The 22,030-nt window shown below is 41.6% G+C and overlaps 1 protein-coding gene across 2 annotated transcripts in view; it reads left to right on the top strand.

The window, feature by feature from the left end:
* The window catches only part of LOC106555234 (von Willebrand factor A domain-containing protein 7), a 39,555-nt gene that overhangs the window by 9,843 nt on the left and 7,682 nt on the right, over positions 1-22,030 (top strand). For both annotated transcript variants that reach the window (XM_087708472.1, XM_087708471.1), the window contains exons 5-15: positions 1,620-1,711; positions 2,779-2,943; positions 4,212-4,421; positions 7,084-7,222; positions 10,630-10,766; positions 13,309-13,578; positions 14,138-14,356; positions 14,947-15,119; positions 17,177-17,291; positions 20,345-20,549; positions 21,799-21,880. In XM_087708472.1, the coding sequence (XP_087564598.1) occupies positions 1,620-1,711; positions 2,779-2,943; positions 4,212-4,421; positions 7,084-7,222; positions 10,630-10,766; positions 13,309-13,578; positions 14,138-14,356; positions 14,947-15,119; positions 17,177-17,291; positions 20,345-20,549; positions 21,799-21,880 (1,807 nt within the window). The remainder of the gene's footprint in view (positions 1-1,619; positions 1,712-2,778; positions 2,944-4,211; positions 4,422-7,083; positions 7,223-10,629; positions 10,767-13,308; positions 13,579-14,137; positions 14,357-14,946; positions 15,120-17,176; positions 17,292-20,344; positions 20,550-21,798; positions 21,881-22,030) is intronic.

Below are 22,030 nucleotides of genomic sequence, written 5' to 3'. Positions count from 1 at the left end.
TTGCGAACCAAAACAGAGATTGCACCTATTACTTTACTTCAGCTTTAATTTGCTTTACAGACCTATATAAATGCAAGAACTAGTTGCAAAGTTAGCTTTTAATCACTTTCCTAATGGCAACTGGCTAAACAAGCTTGTTTATAATAATAATAATAATAATAATAATAATAATAATAATAAGAATACTAATAAGAATAAGAGTAAGAGTAAGAGTAAGAATAAGAATAAGAATAAGAATAAGAATAAGAATAAGAATAAGAATAAGAATAAGAATAAGAATAAGAATAAGAATAAGAATAAGAATAAGAATAAGAATAAGAATAAGAATAAGAATAAGAATAAGAATATTAATAGCAGCAACAGCCTTTATTGTCATTCTACATCGTGTATACAATGAAATTGGTTTAGCCTCTACTAGTGCAATCCATAACAAAAATACAACACAACATGAATAGTATAGAGAATAACTCTTATACAAGTAATTGCCGGGGGGGGGGGGATAGACAAGAACTATGCTAAGCAAGAATTATTGGTAGTCCTTGACTTACAACATTTGTTTAGTGACCATTCAAAGTTACAATATCACTGATGTAAGTAATGGTCGTTTTTCAGTGATGGATGCAATTTACATTGCATCCAAATTTTGATCACGACAGCACGGGGATGCTGCAACATTCATAAATGTGAAAAACGACCATCGGTCACTCTTATCAATGCCATTATAACTTTCACTAAATGAATGGCTGCAAGTCAAGGACTACCAGTATGGGTTATCGGAATGGGTCTTCCTATGAATTTTTTGTGACTGGGAAAAGCATTACATTTAGGGAATGCAGCTTCACTTATTTTTCTTTCTAAAATTCTCAATTTAACATGCTTTTTTTTTAAAGGAAGGAACATGATTTGGGTGCCTGGCAACTGGCTCAAAGTAATGATGTCACAGAATCCCTTAGTCACCATTTGCAACTCCCCTGTCAGCTTCCAATAATCAAAGTCAATGAGGAAGCCGGCGGAAAGTCACAAATGACGATCGCGTATCTGCAGGCCGCTGCAACTGCATAGGATTCTTCTAAGGATGATAAGTTGTGGTTGGCCACAATTACCATCATAAGTCAGCACAGTCACGTGACATCACTCTTTACAACCACATTGCAATAGCAGTAGACTTATATACTGCTTCATAGGCCTTTCAGGCCTCTCTAAGCGGTTTACAGAGAGTCAGCATATTGCCCCCAACAATCTGGGTCCTCATTTTACCCACCTCGGAAGGATGGAAGGCTGAGTCAACCCTGAGCCGGTGAGATTTGAACCGCTGACCTGCTGATCTAGCAGTAGCCTGCAGTGCTGCATTTAACCACTGCGCCACCTTGCACATTGCTTAGTGACAGAGTTGCCAGCCCCAATTTCGATGGTTAAGTGAGAACTACCTGCACACACTTCTCTGACACGTCTCTTCTGAAAGATTTGCACAGCTCTAGTGATTGGTACAGGATCTAAAATTAATGTTTTTTGTTATTTTCAGCATGAAATGCAGTTTATGACATGCAGTTCAGGATTGATTTCTGATTTAGGTCAATGTAAATTCACAAATCCCACATACCAATGTCTTTGTTTAACAGTACCCAGTATCAGTGTGTGAACAACCTCCTGGTGAAAGACATGCTTACAAGTGGATATAAATTACACACCACCTGTCAAAGGAAGCCAAAAGGTAATAACTATCTACGCTTGGTAAATATTTTCATCAATTCTTCTATGTTCCAGAGAAACAGAAGGGAACTAATAATTTCTATATGCTTAGCTGGCCCTAATACCTACAATATAAATTGGCAATGAAATCCTTTCAAATAATTTTGAACTGAGCTTTTAACAACGGTTTTAGCAATATGCTAACCTAAAGATCTATCCAGGGGTGGGATTCAAAAATGTCAGCAACGGGTTCCCTGTTCAGTTGCTGGGTGGGCGTGACCATGGTGGGCATGGTCTAGTCAGCCTCCTACACCACAGAGGTGGTGGTGGTGCATTTTCATCTTCCCCAGGCTCCGAAGGCTTTCCTCGATCTCTGGGAGGGTGAAAACTGCCTCCTCTGGAGGCTTTCCATGAGGCCTGTTTTTCCCCCTCCCCGAGACTCCATGCGGCCCTGCACTTACCTCGCATCCAAAATGGGCTGTATGGGGACTCCAGGGACAGGCGTGGTGGGGTGGCAGGGGCAGAGTGAGGTGGGCGGGGCCAGCCAGGGTTGGGATTTGGAGGTTCTTCAAATCGGCCATAATGTTACCTACGGGTTCTCACGAACCCGGGCGAACCCGTAGCAGCCCACCCCTGAATCTGTCTCACTGTTTCTCAATCTCAGCAACTTGAAAATGCTGGTTGGGGAATTCTAGGAGTTGAAGTCCATACATCTTAAAGTTGATAAAGTGTGCATGGTAACTTACTGTCCGTATGTGACGGTATAGGTAGGAGTCCTACCCCATTCATGTAGGAGGCACTGTTTAAGGAGCTCCCAGGTTGAAAAGATTAGCCAGTGACATCACCATTGCTTGGGGGACACTCTTGGGAGCTCCTCTCATATTCCTGCAAGGAGCTGGAGGAAGTGACAGGAGCTCACCCCAACATGCAGCAGCTCTCAGATTTCGAACAACAATTTGCTAACCTCCAATCCAGCATTCTAAACCACGTCAGCTACCACACTCCAAGGTAAGCATTATTACAGACTATATATTTTCCTTTGATAAGCCAAGGTATTTGTGCATTTTCCTTCTTTTTTCTGTATTATAGGCAAATGTGGACATGGTGGGAAATATGATTTGACTCAAAGCTTCCCTCCCTCTGGTGGCATCAACAAGGAGACATCTAATCCCGAATTTTCACCACACTATACCTTGCATCCGAAAGCAGCAGAATTAGCCATCAAAGCCACCAAGAGCTTTTTTGTTGGAGTGGGTAAGGCTGTGCCCTAGATTTATTTATTTTTATTTAGTTATTTATCACATTTGTAAACCACCCCATCCCAGTTGGAATGGCATGCTAGAAAATGTCTCCTAACCCTGTTCTGTCCAGCATAAAAAGGCCAGGCATACTTCTTAGAATAACCTGATTACTCCTCAACCTGGTGCCATTTACAGGTGCCAGATAGCCCTTCTCTGGATTTTCAGTCAACTGAGAATTTTAATACAGGTAGTCCTCTACTTACAATGTTTCATTTAGTGACCATTCAAAGTTACTACGACCATTTTTCACACTTATAGCCATCGCAGCATCCCCATGGTCAAAACATGATCAAAACTCAAACGATTGGCAACTGACTCATATTTAATGATGGGTTCCAGTGTCTCAGGGTCATGTGATCACTTTGAGACAAGCAAAGTCAATGGGAAAGCCAAATTCACTTAGCAACCATCTGACTCACTTAACAACTGCAGTGATTCACTTGACAGCTGTGGCAAGTAAACTTGTAAAATGGGACAAAATTCACTTAACAAATGTCTCACTGTGTTGATGTTGTTGTTGTTAGTTGCAAAGTCATGTCCGATCCATCGCGACCCCATGGACAATGGCCTTCCTGTCCTCTACCAACCTCTGGAGTTGATTTAAGCTCACGCCTACTGCTTCGGTGACTCCATCCAGCCACCTCATTCTCTGTCATCCCCTTCTTTTGCCCTCAATCTTTCCCAGCATTAGGCTCTTCTCCAGTGAGTCTCACTTAGCAAATGAAATTTTGAGCTCAATTGTGGTCATACGTCGAGGACTACCTGTAACATCTGTCTCATTATCTGTGAGGGTTAAAAAATGGCCATTTATGCAAATCAAGCAATGTAAACTGTTGCCACTCACGGCAATTTGAAACAAGATATATTGTAGGACACATATAACTCAGTCCTGCTGCTGGACAGCCACTGGTCTGGAAAGGTATGGGGTCTCTTGCTTAAGTAGAGGGTTGGACTAGAGTAGGGGTCCCCAAATCTGGCCCACGGCCTACCTCCAGGCCTTGAGCCATTCGGAATCAGGCAGCAGAAGTGGTGGGTGAGCATGCGTGCATGCATATCTCCACTTACGTGCTTGCCCACCACATGGACGGAACCATCTCCTCTTCCCCTGCCACCCACCTCCCGCCAGTCAGCAAAGCCCAAAATGTTGAGGAACTCCAGACTAGAAGACTTCCAAGGTCCCATCCAACTCTGTTATTCTGTTCTGTTCTTTTATTTGTTCAGGTTTCGGCTTCTTAAATATAAAGGGAGACGATATGTTTAAGAAATTTTTGAACCTGGATGGTTATTCCCTCACATTTGTGGTGGACACGACCGGCAGCATGTCAAACGACATCAATCAAGTCAAAACCAAATGCATCGAACTCCTCCGAACATATTCTGGCTCTCCGGATGCACCTTTTAATTACATTCTTGTGCCCTTTAATGACCCCAGTAAGCAGGCAGTAGAAGATTGTGATTCCTTCTGATTTATTATCCCTTTTAGGCTGGAATTGCCTTCCTTCTTTTGCTCAGGTTTTTTCCCCCCCAGAGAATCCAAGTAATGTTATGGTCAACTAGAAGGGATTATTTAACAATATGGAATGCAGCTTCTTCCTTTTTTAATAAGAACAGGAGCAATTACATCTCTGCTGGGCTGACCAGTGTTAAAGTGACAGATCGTCCTTCAGCAGAAAGTGAACCAAGAGTTCACAAAACTCTCCCAATGTCTCATGATTTGTTACCACTCAATGCAGAGGAAGGAGGGAAATTAGGGAAATGATCGGGAGGAGGATTAAAAACTTGAATTCTTCCCTTAAATGGGGAAGTTAATAGTTGGTCTATTTTGAGAACATTTGCATTTGAAACTGAAAGAGAAAGAGCACAGCAGATCTTCAATTAAGGTCATGTAGTTTATAATCAATAGTAAAAATGAACAATTTTATTGGTTTTTAAAATATAACAGTAATTTTTCACTACTTGTCTTATTTTTCTTTGTATTTTATGTTTTGAAAAACCAATAAAATTAGATAGATAGATAGATAGATAGATAGACAGACAGACAGACAGACAGAATATATATATATATATATATATATATATATATATATATATATATATATATATATATATATATATATATATATATATATATATATATATATATATATGATTTTTTACAACCCCTGGTAAGCCCCAATTATGGGAGGAAGCTAACTGCTTCCATCATCTGTCAATCGGCTCGTCACAAGAGTCCATCACGACAGAAACCCAATATTTTTACTGTTGCCTTTGTTATATTTGTGTTTTTTTTTTTTTTTTTGTGCTGATAAATAAATAAAGGGAGACTAGTATAGATCTATTTCAAGCTATTTAGCTCTCATCAGCTAGCCATACCCTTACTGGGATTTGAACCTGGGCTATATTGCATACTAGGCATACTAGGCAGAGATCTTAGCCATTAGGCCACAGGCTCTTATCCGTTATCAGCGAAGCCAGGGTGGAAGGTATCTATTAGATTTTTTACAACCCCTGGTAAGCCCCAATTATGGGAGGAAGCTAACTGCTTCCATCATCTGTCAATCAGCTCGTCACAAGAGTCCATCACGACAAAAACCCAATATTTTTACTGTTGCCTTTGTTATATTTGTGTTGTTTTTTTTTATTTGTGCTGATATATATATATATAAATATTGAGTTTCTGTCGTGATGGACTCTTGTGACGAGCCGATTGACAGATGATGGAAGCAGTTAGCTTCCTCCCATAATTGGGGCTTACCAGGGGTTGTAAAAAATCATATATATCATATATATATATATATATATATATATATATATATATATATATATATATATATATATATATATATATATATATATATATATATATATATATATATATATATATATATATATATATATATATATATATATAATATAGAGATTAGAGGTTATATTCAGCCAGTTCACACTGGTTCGTGTGAATCGGTGGTGGCCATTTCCCCGAGGTCGGACAACTGTTAGCAATGGCCAGCTAGCCATGCCCATGAACTGGACCCCTGGCCTGTCCCCACTCACCCCGCCCACCTGCCCGACGCTCGCTCACCCCATCGGCCCAACACTCACTCATTCGCTTAACGCTCACCTCACCCATCTGAGCCCTATATATGCCTTTGCCATGCAGCCCAGCCCCCAGATACACACCTTGCCACTCACGTCTGCACCTTGCCTACTCTGATCAGCTCACCAAAAGTAAGTAAGCATCGCTCGCCCTGGGTGGGAGGCTGGGGCCTCAAGGACATGCCATTCCCTGAGACCCCAGAGCCACTTCTCTCTCGCTGCCCACCTCGGCTGGGTCGATGAATGCGCCATTCCCCAGCTCCGGATTTTCCCCAGAGCCACCACTCTCTCACTGCCCCACCCTCTCTACAGCCCCAGTCCTAGCCCTGCTTCCTCCCCCTCACCCATTGCCTCTTTCAGCAGCTTACCTTCCACACCAGCTGGTCCAGAGTCTGGAAGCCAAACTGAAACTCCCAGCCAGCCACCGCTGCTGAGAAGCAGCTGGCTGGCAAAGAAGCCTCCCAACCACTGCGTCTTTGAGAGCTGGCAGCTGGGGGGTTTCTTTGCCAGCCAGCCACTTCCCACAGGCTGCTAAAAAAATCCTCCAGTTGGCGAAAAAGCTGCTGCCATCACTGCCATGTTCCACATGTGCAAAGAACATGGCGGCGATGGCAGCAGCTTTTTTATTGACCTCTGACATCGCTTGCCCTCCCTGTGCAGAAAGCAGTTATAGACCCAGAAGGCAAAGGAGGAAACCTCTAATCGAATGTTTAAGGGGGCTTCTCTTAAACGAATTATAGACCTGAACTGATATTGTGATAAACTTTCAGCAATTAGAAATCAAATGCCAGTCTTATTATTTAAGGAACATGTAATGATGTTCGTCCTTAATTACTTAAAAGGAAGGTGTTGGAAAAATCTCTTCAGAGTCCCAGAAAAGGCAAAAAACAGAATTAACGTAATAAAAAACAACAATAGAGACGCTGTCTGAAACTGTGGCCCTTGGTTGGCCTTCATAGTATCCCGGCTCAGTTCCCACCTAGATCTGTCTTTGTAGATGTTGGACCCATCACCAAGACCCAAAGTGTGGACGAATTGGAATCTGCAATCTCTCGCCTGACTGCTACTGGGGGTGGCGACTGCCCAGAAATGTCCATGTCTGGCTTGAAACTGGCTTTGCAACAGAGCATGCCAAGGTGAGAAATGTCCAGGTTGAGGCCTGTATTCTCTTTCTGCCATTATTTCTCAATACTTTACAGGTACTTCGGATTACAGGCAGTTCTGTATATTCCATCCTGCTAGGGACTTACTGTACCTCTTGACAGGGGAAGAATCTGTTCAAATTCGGTGGCGATGGAATCACCACTGCTTCGTACGAAGGGGAAGTTGCTTGGAGAAATTGTTATTTAAAATCTTCTGTGTTGCTCCTGTGCATATTTATGAATTAAATGAGAGCCATATTACAGGTAGTCCTCAATTTTCAGTTACAACCTTTTGCAGCATCCCCACAGTCACATGCTCAAAACTGAGATGCTTGGCAACTGGTTCATATTTATGACCGTATCAGATTTCTAAGTAACAGCCCCAACAAAAGAGCACTTGCCTTCCATCCTTCCAAGGTGGGTAAAATGAGGACCCAGGTTGTTTGTGGGGAAGGGCAATAGGCTGTCTCTGTAAACCACTTAGAGAAGGCTGAGAAGCTCTTTAAAACAGTATATGGTAAATCTAAGTGCTATTGCTATTGCAGTAACTCAGGCTCTGCACTCTAGGGTGTGAGTAATCATCTGGAGGGCCCAGGCAATTTACAATAAAAAAAGCTTCTCGGTCTATGAACCAACTATTACCACCCTTAAACTACTGTTTCCTGAAATCATTTGTCTCATTGTTTCCTCTTATGTCGCTTTATAAATGGAATGTCTTTGCAGATTTAATGAGAGAAGCAAATTGTTTCCCACAGGTGGTTAATGGAGTAGAACAGACCTTAATGTTTTATATTGCAGTTTAGCATTTGAAAGCTTAGTCTTTCTGACTCTAGGAGGGAGCAAAGGCAGTCTTTATGGCCTGAAACCATCAGTGACCTTATCCCCACTCCAATTTATCAGACCCCATGCAAAAACCAAAAATGAATGGTCAGCCTTCTCTCACGCTGAAGTCTATAATGGGCTGATGAAGTACTTTTCTTTTGTCTAGCCAACATTTCCCACCATAGCCTCAAGAGTCCAACTTCAGATAGGTGGGGTCAAGAAAAAGGACTTTAAAAAAAAAGACTGGGAGACTTTTATGGAAAGGAGAGAGAATGTATGGATTTGAGGTTTTAAAAGAGTCAAAGAAAAAGGAAAAAGAATAAGATGGCAATTGCCTGATATAGAGATGGGTGAAAATTATACTTCTATATCTATCTTTCTTTCTTTCTTTCTTTCTTTCTTTCTTTCTTTCTCTTTGTTTGTTTGTTTGTTTGTTTGTTTGTTTGTTTCCTATATGATATTCTTTCTTTATTCTTCTTTTCAACTTGTGTGCTTAAGGTTAAACAGGTGGAACTTTAAGGCAGGAGTCTATTTCCCTTTCTTTATTTCTAAAGTACCAAGTGTACAAGTATATGAGCCATAGTGGTGCAGTGGTTGAAATACAATACTGCGGCTTTACTATTAAAAGCTGTACAACAAATGGTTTATAACACAAAGAAGAGGACCAATCAGTAGCTTACAAACAATACAGCCATCTCTCAGGCTCCATATAGGTAATCCTCGACTTACAACCATTCTTTTAGTGGCAGTTCAAAGTTACAACAGCACCGGATACAGTGACTTATGACCAGTTTCATACTTAGGACCATTGCAGCATCCCAATGGTCACATGATCAAAATTCAGACACTAAGCAACTAGCACGTATGTACGTGTACTGTCCTGGGGTCACCACTTGCAACCTTCCCAGCCAGCCTCCAACAAACCGTTCATTGGGAAGCTTGATTTGCTTAATAACCATGTGATTCACTTAAAAACAACAGTGATTCGTTTAACAGCTATGACAAAAAAAAAAAAGGTTATGAAATATGGCAAAACTCACTTAACTGCTTTGGGCTCAATTATTTCCACAGGATGTGTGTGCCATTATGCCACAAGGCAAAGTCTGTGACCAACATCATTAAGCCAACATCAGAGTGAACAGATAGTAGTGTAGAAGATGGCGAATCAAAACATCCCTATGTCCATATTATCATTTTTCATCTTTGCAGTTAGCTCCCCTTGAAACTCAAAAGTTGCTTGATTCTGAGATATTACGAATAGTCTTTTGAGTGCCAAACTTAATTGAGACTTATTACAATTGTAAGTTGTGTAGGTCATGAAGTGGATCCTCATGGTCGTTAAGCAAAGACACAGTCACTGAGTTAACACCACTGTTGTTAAGCAAACCCATTGTCTGCAATAGGCAGGATTTGCCAAAAAAACAGAAATAAATGCTGATTTCCAGCAACAACAAAAAAATATAAATTGTGTTATGTGACAGTGGGACACTACAAACAATCTTAAATGTGAGCTGGTTACCAAGCATTCAAAATACGATCCTGTGACCACAGGAGGTTGTGGCCCTCAGAACTTCAAATCTGGGTCCTAAGTACTTTTTGAGGGTCTGTCATAACTTCAAATGGTTGCTAAACGGTTGTCAGTTAAGGACTATCTATAGTTCACCTGTCTAAGGCCTCTCCAGGGCTCCTGGTTGAATTCTTTCAGTACCTTTCCTAAACACCCTTTGTTTATAAAAGCGATTCAGGCAATCCATATTCATAGCAATAGCAATAGCAGTTAGACTTATATACCGCTTCATAGGGCTTTCAGCCCTCTCTAAGCGGTTTACAGAGTCAGCATATTGCCCCCAACAACAATCCGGGTCCTCATTTTACCCACCTCGGAAGGATGGAAGGCTGAGTCAACCCTGAGCCGGTGAGATTTGAACAGCCAAACTGCAGAACTGCAGTCAGCTGAAGTAGCCTGCAGTGCTGCATTTAACCACTGCGCCACCTCGGCTCTTTTTCATCTCCCTTTTTCCATCAATTTCACCCACTGTTCCTCAACCTGGATACTCTTCGGGAGGATTGGAAAGAATACGAATAGATGTACTTTCAATGCTCAAATGATTGTGATTGGTATTAGAAGTGTAGAATTTCCCAGCTGAAGATGGGAAATAGAAAAGAAATGTCTTTGAATATTACAGCAGCATGGGGTGGGGGGGAAGATTAAAATAGAGATAGAAATAAGAGGAGAATAATAGTGTGTGTGTGTGTGTGTGTGTGTGTGTGTGTGTGTGTGTGTGTGCGTGTGTGTGTACATATTAAGATATATGAAACAATAAGAAGGAGATTTTAGTAATTGAAGGCTGGTATTGATATGTATCAATAATATAAAATAAAAAACTTGTTTGGGAAAAAAAAAACAGGATGCTTTTTGAATAGAAGGATTTCCATTTCCAAAATACCTAGCAGTCACTTTCAGCAGTTCTGAAAGTTCTATAGGGGAACAACTGAGAGAAAGCTACTTTCTTGGCAATCCTACACTCATGCTACTTTTCCCTAGTACAAACTTCCTAAAATCCTTTGTGTCCCTTCAGATCCAAGATCTTTGTCTTCACTGATGCGGGAGCAAAAGATGAGTATCTGAAGGGAGAAGTGGACCTTCTGATTGAATCTACTAAGTCCATAGTGAATTTTCTCCTCACAGGGTATTGTGGCAGCAGGAAACGCAGAAGTAAGTCAATCCCTGTAAAGAAAATATTCTGATGTTTTCTCAGGCAGAAAGAATAGAAAATTGCCTGGCATTAAGTCTTGTAAATAATCCCATAAATGTTACAAGCCTGCATCCTATTTTTTTAACCAGCTTCCTCAGCAAAAAGTGTGTTAGTGACTTTACAGTTTAGATAGGCAAAGAGGAGGAGGAGGGAGGGAGGGAGGGAGGGAGAAGGGTTCAAGGAGGAGAAGGAGAAAGAGAGAGAGAGAGAGAGAGAGAAAGAAAGAAAGAGAGAGAGAGAGAGAGAGAAAGTAAGAGGAAGGCAGGCAGGCAGGAAGGGGCAGAGACATGGGAGGAAAGGAGAGAGGAAGGGGCAAAGAGGAAGAGAAGGGAGAGAGGAAGGAAGGAAGGAAGGGAGGAAGGGAGGAAGGAAGGAGGAGAGGTAATATTTTTCTAAACACGTAAGCTGTTTGAGGAGGAATTTACAGGAACAATTTTCCTTCCTGGACCATTCAAATATGGCCAAGTAGACCGACAGAAAGGAAACAAAACAATCCATCTTTTGCTTTCAAGACCTTTGTGCTCCATGCAGAGAATTCTACAACCTTGCCAGTATGGAATCCCATCCCCTACACCAGCAGACAATTTGTTCCACGCAAGGGCTGCTCTACCATAAGCACAACAGGGCTTCTGTCTGGGGCAACAGAGCCTAGGAGGCAGGGCAAAAGGTTGCCAAGAGAGAAAGGAAGAGTTGTGTCGATCGCAAGGCTCTCGACTCTTGTCATCTCACCTCCTGGCCTCAGAGGAGATGCGTTAGCATTACTTCTGGTGTGCCAGCCCAATCAGCTTCTGCCTGTGAAATCTGTCAAGAAAACTCGTCTTGATTTTTGCTTCGGGCAAGAAAGATACCTAGAGCTGGCCCTGTTGGTGTCTAGTTCCTATTTGCTTCAGACTCAGAGACGTCTTTAAAGCACAGATTATGTGAAGCTGTGTCTGTGTTTCCCTCCAAGTGGTTGCATCATCTGAGGGAATCGCGTGGCAGAGCTTTCTACATTCTTGAGATAACAGACAAAGGAACCAAGTTTCTGCTCTGCCTCAACTTGAAAATCAGGCACGGCAGCCAAATTTTCTGGGCTTGACACTGGGCTGGCTTATGTTGCTGAGCAGTTTTCGAGCAGGCAGTCAATTTTGTATTTACTTTTGTATTAAACTGAAAGCAAATAGAGCTGCTGGATCATATAACACTCTTGTGGGGATGATAATGAAGTCGCCAGCATTTTTCAGCTAAGGGAAACAGCTTCTGAAGAAAGGTGTGCAGAAAGTGTGGACGTGATTGTTTTGGGGGCCAGTGGCATGCCAACATCATGGATTAGGTGCCAGCTTTAAAAGTTGTTTTCTTAGCCTCCAGGAGAGCCAAAAAAAACACCAGGTTTTCTTTAAAAAGAGCCCACTTTTTATCCATGGGTTAGTAAATATTTACAGTAAAAATGTTGAGAAGGTTTTGCTAAAATAAATAAATAAATAAAAACCACTTACCCAAAACCGAAAAGAAAACACCCACAACTTCTGGAGACAAGCCGTTCCACTGATTAATTGTACTTCACAGGCTGCTTTCAAAGGAAATTTCTGTACTTTAATAAAAAGTAGGACAAGCGGTGACATTATAGCAGTCTTCCAATATTTGAGGGGCTGCCACAAAGAAGAGGCAGTCAAGCTATTCTCCTGTAGGAAAAAAAATCTAGTCTGGTTTCAAGGCGGGAGAAATGGAAATAGAGTGGAGGCTGATTGCAAAGAAAGAAGGCTTGTTTGGTTTCCAGAAATTTCAGTGACAGCAGCAAATGTTTCTGGGGTGGTTTAGAAAATGGCTGAGTGAGTGGATGGATCTTTATAGGGTTCTAGGGTTTTGTGTTTGAGATGCTCCAGGGGGTTGTGCAATGTAGTGAGCCTGATGCCTTTTGCTATTCTAATGGTGGAGGGTTAATCCTATTATATCCTTAAAAGTCCTGTCCTGTCCTTAGAATTTGGGTGGGGGGCTGTAAATTTTTAACCCCATCAGCTGTAGCAGAAGGCGTTTTGTTTATGAATAGATTGGCCCAATCTTTCTTAAGGAGATACAAAATATCCATCTCAAAAGACTTGAGGCTTCTGCTTGAAGCTATTAAGAAAAACTGGGGGTTGGTTTCTGCCTTTGTTAAGATTTTTCTCCATTTCTCCTTTGGGGAAATATAATATTCTGCTTCTTTTTAATATTAAAAATAAAGAATATTTTAATCGGGGGGAGGAGGGGCTTCCTATACTGCAAAGCACCAAAGGCAGAACAGGAAGTAATGGATGAAAACTAGTTGAGGAAAGATCCAGCTATGGAACTATGGAGAAATTTCCTGATAGTTCGAACAATTAATCAATGAAACGGCTTTAAAACCAGAGGGTTTTCAAGAAAAAATTGGACAACCAATTTCTTGGTCTGAAATGGTAGAGGGTCTCCTGCTTGCGAAGGGGGTTGGACTAGAAGACATCTGAGGTCCCTTCCAACTCCTGTCATTCTGTTAATTCTCCTCCACAGGTGCTCCTGGGGTTAAGCCTAAAACATTTGCTAACAGCTATGAAGAACTGGCCTATAATTCTGGTGGATTCTATGTACTTACTACAAAACGTCAGCTTTCACAGGTCCTGGGCATAATGGAGAAGTCCCTGAATGCTGCTCCTGTTAAATTGATTGATGGCCGAATGTATACTTCACAGTTCTCCATCCCTGTAGATGAAACACTCAAAGAGTTGACCATCTCGGTCAAAGCATCAGCTTCATTCAGCATGACTGTGTTCCAACCTTCAGGTAAGGGGCAGTGGGATACTTGTCATTTCCTCAGGAGGTACCAATAGCTTCTTCTAGAACAGCATTTCTTAACATTGGCAATGTGAAGGGTTGGGGGCTTAACTCCCAGAAACCTCCAGCCAGCATGAGTTGAAGGTCACACACATCTTCAAGTTGCCAAGGTTGAGAAACACTCTTCCAGACAGAGAACAGTGGCTCACATGGTTAGAACCAGGGGTGGGATTCAGCCAGTTCAGTTGCCCTCATAAGTTGTGGGGTTCAAGAAGAGACTGAAAAGCCCTCTGTCAGAAATGGTATAGGTCCAGAAATGGTATTAGTCCATGCTTGGGCAGGAGGTTGGACTAATTGACCTATAAGGATGTCCCTTCCAACTCTGTTATATTACTTTACTCTACCAGTTCTGAACTGTTATAAATCACTAGCAATTAGAATTAGGCATACAGAACAGAATAACGGGATTGGCTGCAGGAGGTTAATGGGAGGCGGGGGGGAACTTTCTTCAAATTCTCACATTGTTTACATCTGCTCTTGGGTCTATTTATGTGTCCCCTCACGGCAGGTTCCCAATTGGAGTCTCTGAGCATGTTGATCAACACGGCGAACATGAAGGTTGTGAAGATATCTCCTATCCCCGAGCCAGGATCCTGGACAGTGAATTTGGATCCCAGAAATGATTATATGATAGAGGTTGGAGGCAAAAGTTTGCTTGACTTTTCTTACCAGATTCTGCAGAAGGAGGATAAGTTTATGCTTCCGATCCAAGGACGACCAGTGCAAGGTAACTTTTTATGCTTTCCTTCAGATCCGTCCAGTGTAAAAATATAAGTAGTCCTTGACTTACAATGGTTCGTTTAGTGACCCTTCGAAGTTACAACAGCACTGAAAAAAGTGACATGACCCTTTTTCACACTTATGACCTTTGCAGCATCTCCATAGTCACCTGATCAAAATTCAGATGCCTGACAGGTTCATATTTATGACAGTTGCAGTGTCCCAGGGTCACGTGATCTCCTTTTGCAACTTTCTGACAAGCAAAGTCATCAGGAAAACAAAATTTATTTAACTGTTTATTATTTCATTCAGCAACAGAAAGTTTGGGCTCAATTGTGGTTGTAAGTCAAGGACAACCTAATAAAATAAGATGAAAATTAAAGGACTTCAGTAGATTTGGAGATATATAGCAGGGAAGGTGGGAAGGGAAAGAGGAAGGGGCGGAGGAAGGGGAGGGGAGGGAGGGAAGAAGGAAGGAAGGAAGGAAGGAAGGAAGGAAGGAAGGAAGGAAGGAAGGAAGGAAGGAAGGAAGGAAGGAAGGAAGGAAGGAAGGAAGGAAGGTTTATTTGTTTCTTGACGCTTCTGCATCTGCTTCAGGGTCGAACTACACCGTCTCCATGAAGCTGATGGGGGATTCTGCCGGCATGCAAATCCTGCGCCTGGTGCCCCTTTCTGAAGATGGAACCTCTCTAGAGTCTATTCCTTTGAACCAGTCCTTTGATGCTTTAGGCAACCCCTTTGCCTATGGACCAGTTTCCTTGCATCGCCCAGTACGTATCCTTTCCTACTAATTATCTGGTTAAACACAGCTCCTTCTTTACTTAGATTGTCTTATCAGGAACCCTTTGAGAGAAGACGGGGGAAATAAAGACTGGTCCAAAGTGAGCTAATGATCCTCTTCCCCACCCCCAAAAAAAAGATTTTTATTTTTTAATTATATAAAATACACAGAAGAAAAGAAGAAAAAATAGAAAATTAAGGGAAGGAAAGGGAGCAGGGAAAAGGGGGTGTGAGATGCAAGGGGAAAGAGGAAAAAAAGAAAGAAAAAGGGACATTGACTTTCAGCTCTTCTTGGCACGGTACACAATAAACGCACTCCAACCTCAACTTTTTGCTTTTACACATTAATATATAAGCTAGTAACCATCTTGATTGAGTAGGAACTTAAAGCTGTGGATGCCCCGATCCCAGTCCAACAATTTAGCCACTGCCTTTGACTATCCCCTGGCTACTATTCAGAAACGATGGGAGAGATGCACCTTAATGTACCCAAATGGTGATCAATTAACCAACCATGGTAGAAATCCTCCAGTTTAGAAACACCAAAGGATGCTCCAAACTGAGCTTTCGCAAAAGTCAACATTCATGGCATGTCGTAGTGAGGCAGAAAATTTAGATGGGGGCCACCATTAAAGCTATACCCCTCTATTTAAATGCCTCACATGTAAAAAAAAAAGGGGGTCAATAGCAATAGCATTTTGACTTCTATACCGCTTCAGAGTGCTTCGCAGCCCTCTCTCAGCAGTTTACAGATTCAGCCAATTGCTGCCAAACAATCTGGGTCCTCACTGTACCAACTTCGGAAGGATGGAAGGCTGAGTCAAACTTGAGCCGGTCAGGATCGAACTGCTGGCAGTCAGCAGAATTAGCCGGCAACGCTACATTGTAATCACCACGCCACCCAGGCTTTGATCGTGTGGTTATGGTTACCATTTTGACTTTTTTGACACACTCCTCTCCTCGCAGACCCTCCACACCCAGACAGTAAGTTGGGATCAAGGAGGTGAGTTTAAACCTGAAAGCAGATGTCTTTGAGAGGAGATTCTTATTGTTTGCAAGTCTTCTACAGGTAGTTTTTGTTGTGGCAAAGCGCATGGGAAGCGAACCTGGTTGTAAGTGTTCTGACCTAGGCTTCCTGATAAAGCAAAAATCTCATGCTTAGTCCCCAAAAACCTCTTCTATTTAAATGGCCATGAATTATGGTCATTCACAGCCCATAATGATTCATAAACAGTCTGTGAAGAGTCCCACAGATGTCTGCCACAGTCTTTTAGGGTAATGCACCCACATTTATCTTTACCAGGATGAGCAAAATTGCTTCCTGTAAAGGCTTATGTCCCTTTGTTCCTCTTTTATGTCTTATGGGAGAGGCTAATCATCTCCAAGCCCTACTCCCAAGTTACCCCTTTTCTCTTAATTGTTCTTGCCTTCTGGGAGCTCTGTGCTTGTGCACAGTGGGAACAGGCTCACAAAATTGGTTCCTGTAAAGGCTCATGGTTTGGATGGTTTGGTTTGGTTTATCGGATTTATATATATCAGATTCATGTCCGTTTGTTCCTCTTATGTCTTATGGGAGGTGCTTACCATCTCCAAGCCCTACTCCCATGTTGCCCCTTTTGTCTTAATTGTTCTTGCCTTCTGGAAGCTCTGTGCTTGTGCACAGTGGGAACAGGCTCACACTGTACTTCTGCCTCACTGATGTCAGAGTCCGGAGGCCGCATATAACTACCAGATGGTCCTGGCCCGCTCTCTCTCTCTGATGCAGAGTCCTCGTCCAAGGCTTCCCCTGACTCCAGGATTGGCCCATGTTTCTTCCCAACTTCCTCACTGTCCGACTCTGCTGCCAGCTCTGCAGGCAGCCAGTGGGCCACAACAGCAACTGTGAAAAACGTTGCTTTTTTCAGTGCCACTGTAACTTTGAACGGTCACTAAATGAACTGTTGTAAATCAAATATTACCTGCAATATGTCTCAATTACAATTTATAAATATGCACAGGAACAATGTGGAAGATTTTTAATAGTAATTTCTCCCTCTTTTCCTTCCAGAGAACCTTACTGAAAGTGGAGGGCCTTTCTCCAGGCAAATTCCCCTTCGTGCGAATCAGTGGTGATTCCATCACCACCGAATTTGTGCAGGTTTTGCCTCTGCCAGAACAGAACAGTAAGTTTCTAGCAGGATGGAATATATCAGCAATAACACCATTTTGGCAGTTTTGTTTCTGGTTCAGTTTCTAGCATTGTTTTTCTTCACTTAGTCCAGGTCTTGTCAAAAAAAGAAAAAGAAAACAGAAAAAAAGTTTGCTTATGAGTTTTTACATGTATTTCCTCTCAACGCTTGCATTTTTAATGCTTTTTGCAGTGTGATTTTCCAAGCAAATTTTTGCATTCTTATTTTGCAGCACCTTTTCCTGACTGGATGGATAGGTGGCTACATTAACACACATCCCCCAAACACACACTATCCCCTACAAAGTTTCTTTCACTAGTTTTGCATCCTGTTCTTTTTCTGATTCCTAAAATGTCACCAGAACTGTTGCTTGCTTCTTCATGCTTATTCTTACCTCCTCATTTTTCATCAGAATATCTTCTGCTTTCAAGATTTAAATCAAGAATTCCACAAAAACTTGCTAGCTGGCTGTTTGGTGGCATTCAGATTACCTGCATCTCAAAATATTTATATCCCAAACATTCCTCATCCAGGATTTCCTGCCAGTTGTATTTGGCTGGTTTTTGTCTGGGCTATCAAATATTTTAACACCCAGTTATTTCAATAATAGATCGGGAAGACAGACAGTCCCTCTCTATACTCATGAGAGAAATTGCAGAACTATCCAAGGTAGCTCCACTGACTACTACCATGATATGATATGATATGATATGATATGATATGATATGATATATGATATGATACGAAAAGATATGATATGTTATGATATGATACGATACAATACCAGGGGTGGGTTCCTGCCAGTTCTAACCTCTTCTATAGAAAAGGTTCCACAAATCAACAGTGCCGTTTAGAACCGGTTCCAGCTCCCTCCCCCCAGCCCATCCGCACATCATCAAGATGAAGAGCGAGAGAAGGAATTCTGGGAGTTGAAGTCCACAAGTCTTAAACCTGTCAAGTTTGAACACTCTGGGTTTTTTTTTCTAAAGGGGTAGGGGTGCAAGGGCCTCGTAACTTTACAGCTTTAAGACTTGCACACTTCAGTGCCAGAGTTCTGATCCAACATGACTGGAGGAGGAATTCTGGGAGTTGAAGTCCACAAGTCTTAATGCTGTCAAGTTTGAACAACCCTGGGGTTTTTTTAAACAGTTAGGGGTGCAAGGGTCTTGTAACTTGACAGCTTTAAGACTTGCGTGCTTCAAATGCCAGTGTTCCTGAGCCAACTTTTTGGTTTCTAAGCAAAGCATTGTTAAGTGAGTTTCACCACATTTTACAAGTTACCCACACCCACCTAGTCACATGGCCAGCAAGCCACTCCCACCTGGTCACATGGCTGGCAAGTCATTCCCACAAAGCAGGCCACACCTATAGAAGAGGTTCTAAAAAATTTTGAAACCTCCCACTCTACGATACGTATGATTTATGATTTGTATTGTATATGATATGAGATATGATATATGGTATATATGATAACATGATAACATATATGATACGATATGTGATATGAGAGATGAGAGATGAGAGATGATATGATATGATATTAGTATTCTCTTATTATATTATTCTATTTTATAAATAATTCTATAATTTATTATGATAATAATAATTATAATTATTAGAAGAATTATTCTATTATTCTTCTCTTCCTTCCTAGTACCAATCTCTTTCCTAGTACCTATCTCTTTCCACATGGCTATAACCATGTTGCTTGTATCTTTAAAATGTTTATTGTTTTATTTGTTTCCTGGTATAATTTGATTGCTTATTAGTAACCTATGACTATCACTAAGTGTTGTATCTTATGATTCTTGATGAATGTATTCTATTTTATTTTTCTTTATGTACACTGAGAGTATATGTACCAAAGGCAAATTCCTTGTGTGTCCAATCACACTTGGCCAATAAAGAATTCTATCCTATTCCTATTTCTATTCCTATTCTACTCTACTCTATTTCTATTCCTTTTCTTTTCTGTGCTGTGCTGTGCTGTGCTGTGCTGTGCTGTGCTGTGCTGTGCTGTGCTGTGCTGTGCTCTATTCTATTCTAGTCCTAGTCCTATTCTATTTTCTATTCTATTCTATTTTCTATTCTATTTTCTATTCTATTTTCTATTCTATTTTCTATTCTATTTTTATTCTATTTTTATTCCATTTTCTACTTCTATTTCTATTCTATTCCTATTCCTATTCCTATTCCTATTCCTATTCTTTTCTTTTCTATGCTATGCTATGCTCTTTTCTTTTCTATTCTATTTCATTCCTTTCCATTCCATTCTATTCAAAGTGTATCTGGTTTCCCCCATTGAATTTAATTGTTGGAAACTGGCTGGGAAGGTCACAAATGGTGATCATGTGACCTCAAGATGCTGTGACCATTATTATTATATTTTGTTGCACAGTCAGCCAGATGTTCAGCCTAGAATATTTGTATTTATTAAAATTATATGCCACTCATCTTTCTGTCAGAGCGACTCATAAGCAATTGTCCTAAGTACAAGTAATCCTCGACTTACAACAGTTTTGAAATATGTGAAATTGAAGAAAGATTTACTGTTTTTTCTTATGGCATCTGATAGATAATTGATATTTCAGGGTACAGGTAGTCCCCGACTAACAGCACTTCATTTAGTGACTATTCAAAATTACAACAGCACTGAAAAAAGTGACATGACCATTTTTCACCCTTATAACCATTGCAACATCCTCATGGTCACAGAGCAAAATTCAGACCCTTGGCAACTGACTCATGTTTATGACATTTGCAGTGTCCTGGGGTCATGTGATCACCTTTTATGACTTTCTGACAAGCAAAGTCAATGGGAAAACCGGATTTGCTTAACAACCGTATAACTAATTTAACAACTGCAGTGATTCACTGAACAACAATGAGCAAGGAAGGTGGTAAAATTGGGCAAAACTCCAAAGTTAAGAACTATCTTGCTTAGCAACAGAAACCTTGGGTTCATTTGCAATCGTAAGTTGAGGGCTGCCTGTACTATGACCATATTTACCTATATTGTGAGCACGTTGCCATTTTCCACCCCACAGGCACCATGGCACCTGGTGGGACCTTAGAAGTCTCTGTGCTGGTGGTCAATTACGGAGAAGCTAAAACATTTGCTTTTAAAGTTTGGGATGATCGGAGTTTCATGAGCGGCTATGAACCAAAAGAGCGTTTCCTGGACACAGGAGAAAATGTTACCCTGACGGCAACCTTTATTGCACCCACTGCGAACGACAGCTATGCTTCCAGGTAGATGGAGGATATCAAAAATCGTGGTGGAGGATATCAAAAATCATGGTGGATATCAAAAATCAGCAAAGATGGGCATAAAGAGAGAAAAGCAAAGAGAGAATCCTGGAGATTTGTGATCCCTTTGATGAATGAAAAATGTCTGGCAGATTTTTTTTTTCTGGATAAAGAGGAGAATATGTTGCTTAGCTAGATAAGGCGAATCTAGCTAAATAACAGTGTCCTGATTAAAGGCATTTGGACTAGGGCAGTGTTGGTGAACCTGGCCAACTCCACATTTTGTGGCATGCATGTGCGTGCGAACACCAGCTGGCTGGTGCACATGCATTCACCAGAAACCAGAAGAGCAGCCACCCAATGCGCATGAGCGTCCCTGGAAGATGATGTCCCAGTCACCTGCTCTTCCAGTTTCTGGCACACATGCATGCGCAAAGACCAGCTGGCTTGTGTGCATGCACGAGCCGGAAACCGGAAGATCATCTTCCCGGTGCGTGTATGTGCCTTGGGCGGTTGCTCTTTCATGTTTCTGGTGCTCCCGCGTGCATGAAGACCAGCTGGCCGGTCTGCCGGAAGCCGGAAGAGCACCAGGCGACAGCTTGTATCCCCAGAGAGATAGCTCTGCGTGCCACTTCTGGCACACGTGCTATAGGTTCACCATCACGGGACTAGGGGAAACCTGAATTCTACTTTTACCCTAGGCACAGAACTAGCTGGGGGACTTTAAGCCCCTTCCTCTCTCTCAGCCTCAGGAAGAAGAAGGCAAAGTGATCCATTTCTGAAAACTGTTGGAGGTCTTGTAGTCCAACCTCCTGCTCAAGCAGGAGACCCTGTACCATTTCAGACAAGAGACTGCCCAGTCTCTTCTTAAAAGCCTCCAGTGATGGAACACCCACAACCTCTGGAGGCAAGCTGCCCCACTGGTTAATTAAACTCATTAATCAATGTGTCAAGGCACAGACCCAAATTTTAATATAATATTTTTAAAAAGATTTTTGAAAGAATAGAATACTTCTGGAGGCAAGTTGTTCCACTTGTTCTAACTGTCAGGAAATTTTGTCCTCCATTCTAGGTTGCTTCTCACCTTAGTTAGTTTCCACCCATTGGTTCGTGTCCTACCTTCAGGTACTTTGGAGAACAGCTTGATTCCCTTTTCTTTGTGTCATAATGCAGCAGAGTGGAGCAGGATTGCAGAAGGAAGAAAACGTACGGTTTGCTGTTTAATGAATCCACAAATGTTTTTTTCCCCCAGCGTTGTGACCTTCACTGCTAGCAGCGGTTCTGCTCAGAACTACCTGAAACTTCCCATCAGCGTCGTTCCTGAAACAGCTTTGGTAAGCCTGAAATTTTATTCACAGCACTCATTCCTTACTTAATCCTCTGGTAATACTTCTGTTCTTCATCTCCATGCTCTCATGATCAAAATTTGGCTGCTTGGCAATTGACTCATGTTTATGACGATCACAGTGTCCTAGGGCCGTGTG

Source organism: Thamnophis sirtalis, unplaced genomic scaffold (assembly GCF_051295495.1).
Source record: "Thamnophis sirtalis isolate CommonGarterSnake01/CBP01778 unplaced genomic scaffold, rThaSir2_p1.2 scaffold_3, whole genome shotgun sequence".
Taxonomy (NCBI): domain Eukaryota; kingdom Metazoa; phylum Chordata; class Lepidosauria; order Squamata; family Natricidae; genus Thamnophis; species Thamnophis sirtalis.
This window is presented reverse-complemented; position numbering and strand designations above follow the sequence as displayed.